The 4,637-nt window shown below is 51.5% G+C and overlaps 2 protein-coding genes across 2 annotated transcripts; one reads left to right on the top strand and one right to left on the bottom strand.

Annotated features, from left to right (window-relative positions):
• Nucleotides 1-235: 235 nt before the first annotated feature.
• On the bottom strand, nucleotides 236-2,749 carry LOC136511118 (uncharacterized). The gene has a single exon (XM_066505317.1). It carries the CDS (start codon nucleotides 2,747-2,749, stop codon nucleotides 236-238), a length of 2,514 nt encoding a protein of 837 aa, XP_066361414.1.
• Nucleotides 2,750-3,555: 806 nt separating this feature from the next.
• Nucleotides 3,556-4,110, top strand: LOC136511117 (uncharacterized). The gene has a single exon (XM_066505316.1). It carries the CDS (start codon nucleotides 3,556-3,558, stop codon nucleotides 4,108-4,110), a length of 555 nt encoding a protein of 184 aa, XP_066361413.1.
• The last annotated feature ends 527 nt before the right edge of the window (nucleotides 4,111-4,637 follow it).

Below are 4,637 nucleotides of genomic sequence, written 5' to 3'. Positions count from 1 at the left end.
AGGAACAAAGTGGAATCTCAAAGTTCAAAAGAGGTAAGTTGTGTCGTACCTTCGTATGGAACCAAGAGATAAAATCGGGATTGTTATTTTTGAGAAGACCGTCTTCTTCTTCGTTGGTAGGAGGTCTATTCCTTTTCCAGAATTGACAAATATACTCCCTGAAAAAACAAGAGAGAGGATGTCGGCACGATAGGTGGAGGATATTGACTGCATATGTAACTAGCTCATTGAGAACTTACGTTCGATAAGGAACCACTTCATCAAGGTTCAATAACACGTACATCATGATAGTGTGAAACTCATGTTGTTGTAACGTCTTGCAGGTAGCTGTGCTTCCCCTTCCGAGTTGCCCTTTGAAAAGGCTGAGGGTAGATAAACTCCACTCTTTGTTGTAACGAGGGGTTGTGTTCTCAGCATAGTATGCCTTTGTGAAATTGGACACCTCCTCCACTCTGAATGCCTCTGCCACAGAAGCCTCAATTTTGGCTTTGTTTTTACACTTTTTACGAAGAGTCTTCAAACACCTCTCGATTGTATAGCACCAACGAGCCCACACAGGCCCCCCCAGAAGTGCCTCACGCGGCAGGTGCAAAATCAGATGTTGCATCGGCAGGAAGAAGCCAGGAGGAAAGATCATCTCCAACTTGCATATCAACTGAGGTGCAGCATGCTCCAGCTCAAGAATCACTTCCCGAGATATCTCACGGGCACAAAGCTGGCGGAAGAAATAGCTCAACTCTGCCAAAACGCGCCACACTAGCTCTGGGAGGTATCCACGGGTCATCGCAGGAAGGAGCCGCTCAATCCATATGTGGAAGTCATGACTCTTCATCCCTAAGACTTTCATAGTCTTCAAGTTCACTCCCCTACTCAGGTTCGCCGCATACCCATCAGGAAACATTAACGTCTTGATCCACTCAAGCACTTTCTTCCTGTCGCTCCTTTTTATGATGTAATCGGCCGGGCCCCTTCTCCAATTCTTGCCTTCAACAGGTGTCTTCATCACGTACTTTGGTCTATCGCAGATCTCCTCCACGTCTAGTCGAGCTTTAACGTTGTCCTTCGACTTCTCCTTTATATCCATGATTGTAGCCCAGAGTGCCTCGGCGACATTCTTCTCTGTGTGCATTACATCGATGTTGTGTGGAAGAAGAAGGTCCTTGAAGTAGGGGAGCCTATGCAAGCCTGATACATGGGTCCACATGTGTGTCTCACCATATCCTTTGAAACCACCATTGTCTGGATCAATTTCCAAAGCCTCCAACTGGGCAAGGATCTGTGCACCGCTCATAATCTCAGGTTTGGGGTCGGTGACTTCAACACCTTTTGTGAAGTGCTTGGTGTCTCGTCTAAACTCATGGTTGTCATCTAGGAATTGACGATGTTTGTCAAAAGACGAATACTTGCCACCCTTCTTGAGCCAGGTGAACATCACGGTTGCCTTGCATGTTGGGCAAGGGAACTTCCCGTGAACACACCACCCACTGAATATGCCATACGCCAAGAAGTCGTGCAACGAATACTGGTACCACACATGCATTATGAAGTTCCTCTTTGAAGCTCGATCGTATGTACGGACTCCCTTCTCCCAAGCACGTAGCAATTCATCCCATAGTGGCTGCATGAACACACCCATATTGTTGCCCGGATGTCCAGGTATTATCAGCGACAAGAAGACGTTCTTTGGATCAAACATAACGCCGGGGGGGAGATTGAGGGGTATCACAAACACGGGCCAACAAGTGTACGGTGCCGCCATCATTCCATACGGGTTGAACCTATCAGTTGCGAATGCTACACGTACATTCCGAGCCTCCTCTGCTTTCCTCGGATGTTGGGCATCGAAGTACTTCCATGCATCACCATCCGATGGGTGTACCATGTTGCCACTGTATCGTTTGCCATTCTTGTGCCATCTCATTTGTTTCGCGGACTCCTCCGTCATGTACAGCCGTTGCAGCCTCGGTATGACAGGAAGGTACCGTAGGACCTTCTCTGGGATCGGCGACTGTTTCTTCGTGCCATCACTACGCTCTACCTCCACAAACCTAGAGGCTTTGCACTTTGGACAGTGTGTTGCGCTCTCAAGGTCTTCCCCCCTAAATAGGACGCACCCATTAGGACAAGCATGGATCGACTCATAGTCCATCTTAAGTGCACGAAGGAGCTTCTGTGACGTGTACTCATTCTTCGGCAGCTCGTGACCCTCCGGAAGCATTTCCCCAAATATTTGCAACATGAGATTAAAGCCTTCCCGACTCATGTTCAACTGCGACTTCAACCCCATTAGACGTCCCATGCATTCCAGTTGCGACAGTGTTGTATACTTGTGAAGTGGCTTCTTTGCCGACTCCATCATTTCATAGAACGCCTTTGCGGTTTCCTCTGGATCCTCCTCCACCAATCTTTCATTGCCACGTGCCTCGTTGAAGTCTACAATCATGTCATCCACCCCGGCATCGCCATCAAACTTCTCGAGCTCTGCTCTCACCTCCTCTCTAATACGGGCTTTTTCACCATGGAAGATCCACGTCTTGTAATCTTCCACATAGCCGTTTCTGTACAGATCTTTCCAAATCTCATCCTTTATTTTTCTTTTTGAGTTCTTACAACTCCTACAGGGACACGGCATCCGAATCGACCCTCTAGCAGCCGGGCCAAATGCTTGGTCTAGGAAATTAGAGGTCCCCCTAACCCAATCCTCGTCCTTTCTTGCAAAGCCCGTGTACATCCAATCACGGTTAGCCATCCTCTGTAATACGTATGCATAAGCAAGTAGTAAAACCAGGCATTGCATCTACATGGCGTTCCTACCTGCTAATAGGTGAAGGATAGGTCCTAATCCCACCCGCGGATGCGTAGATGGGTTAGCTTCCATGCATGCCCACGTCTGAATCGGAATTTCGGCAGCACCTCCCCGCTGTTCTCCAGATACACGTCCCCGTAGGGAGTGTGTGTATCCGGAGAACAACCGGGAGGTGCAACCGAAACTACGACTCAGACATGAGCAAGACATGGAAGCTAACCCATCTACGCATCCGTGGGCTGTCCAAAAAACGTGGACAATCCGAAACAGATACGGTTGGAAGTACTACTTCCAACTGTATCAATTTCGGACGGGAGACACCTAACTTGGTGACGCGACCTAGACCATGATATGGGAAGAGGGGTTATACCTAAGGTGCCGAGGTGACGCTGTGCAGGCCGACGACCAAGGCACGGGGCTACTTCGGATCCGCGCTTTTCTGAAACACAACAAAACAATATAAGTACAAATTTTCGGCAGAACCTCCCTTGTACGGAGAGGTTTCCAGAACCTGCAAAAAGAATTCAACATCACATACACGGCTCGATGGCCGACATCACATACACGGCTCGATGGCCGACATCACATACACGGCTCGATGGCCGACATCACATACACGGCTCGCAAGGACAAGCTACAATATGACTGAATCACTAAATATTCAAAATCGAAAATAGAAGCTGATCTGGATCTCAGTAAAACAGTAGGCAGTAGCTCACCGAGATGTGCAGCTGCAGCAGAGATGACAGATGCAGGACTGCAGGAGCCAGGAGCAGGGGGGCAGCCGGCCAGTCGGGAGCAGGAGCCTGGGCGTGGCCGCCGGCCAGGCCACGGCGGAGGGCAGCCGGCGGGAGGCGGCTTGCCGGCTTGGCCGGCTTGGGGAGGAGACCAAGAGAAGGCAAGGAGAGAACGGGCGGCGCCGCAGCGGGCAGCGACAGGAGAGCCGGAGGACGAGCGCGAGGCCGGACGGGAGAGCTGGGAGGGGAGAGAGGGAAGGAGGGAGGGGGGGGGGGACGGAAGACGGGCGAAGGGGGGGAAGAGGCAGGGGAAGGGAGGAGGAGGAAGAGGAGGGAAAGGGGGGTGGGCGGCGGAGGAAGGAAGGGAGGGGGGGGGCGCGAGAGAGGAAGCAGGCCAGGGGCGGCGGCCGTGGCGGCGGGACGGCCGGGGGGAAACGCGCGGGGCGGGGGCAGCGGTGCCTGCGGGACCGCGCGCGGGCGCCGGGGCGCGGCGGATCTGGCCGCGGCCGGCCGGGCGGGGGGCGCAGGGCGGGCGCGCGGCACGCGGGGGCGGCGGCGGCGCGGTGAAGGCGGGGGGTCGCGGGGGCGGGCGCGGCGTCGGGGGGTGGGCGGGGGGGGTGTGAGTGGATAGGGTTATCCCTTCCTTTTTTTTATTTTTTTAAAACAACAGAGCCTTTCCCGACTGCCGTAAAGCGGCAGTCGGCAAAGGCTTTACCGACTGCATACAGTCGGCAAATCCTTTGCCGACTGCCTCCCCACGGCAGTCGGCAAAGATTTTTTTTTTTTGGTTTTTTGGTTCCAATTTTTTCCTGTGGGCTAAACATATTGTTTCAAGTACAATGTACAAATTTGGGACCTTTTGATGATATTTTGCTATATTTTATACAATTATTTTATTTCCTTGCATTTTCTCGCATAGTCCAAATTTAAACTGCAGGTGCATAAAATAATCAAACGCAGCCATTCGAAAAATAATATTCATGTTGAAGAGTGTATTTTTAGACCATGTACATGAGCCCACCCAAAAATTAGAAGGTCTTGTCCACGCGAGATGACAATCCCGGTGCGGTAGAAGTATTTTTCAATTATAAAAA

The sequence above is a fragment of the Miscanthus floridulus genome, chromosome 16 (genome assembly GCF_019320115.1).
Source record: "Miscanthus floridulus cultivar M001 chromosome 16, ASM1932011v1, whole genome shotgun sequence".
In the NCBI taxonomy this organism is placed as follows: Eukaryota; Viridiplantae; Streptophyta; class Magnoliopsida; order Poales; family Poaceae; genus Miscanthus; species Miscanthus floridulus.
The sequence above is the reverse complement of the archived record's forward strand: the minus strand, read 5'-3'. Positions and strand labels throughout refer to the sequence as shown.

What these genes read in the sequence shown, in the direction of transcription:
- LOC136511118 (XM_066505317.1), bottom strand. Translation starts at nt 2,749, where the DNA reads ATGGCTAACCGTGATTGGATGTACACGGGCTTTGCAAGAAAGGACGAG.
- LOC136511117 (XM_066505316.1), top strand. Translation starts at nt 3,556, where the DNA reads ATGCAGGACTGCAGGAGCCAGGAGCAGGGGGGCAGCCGGCCAGTCGGG.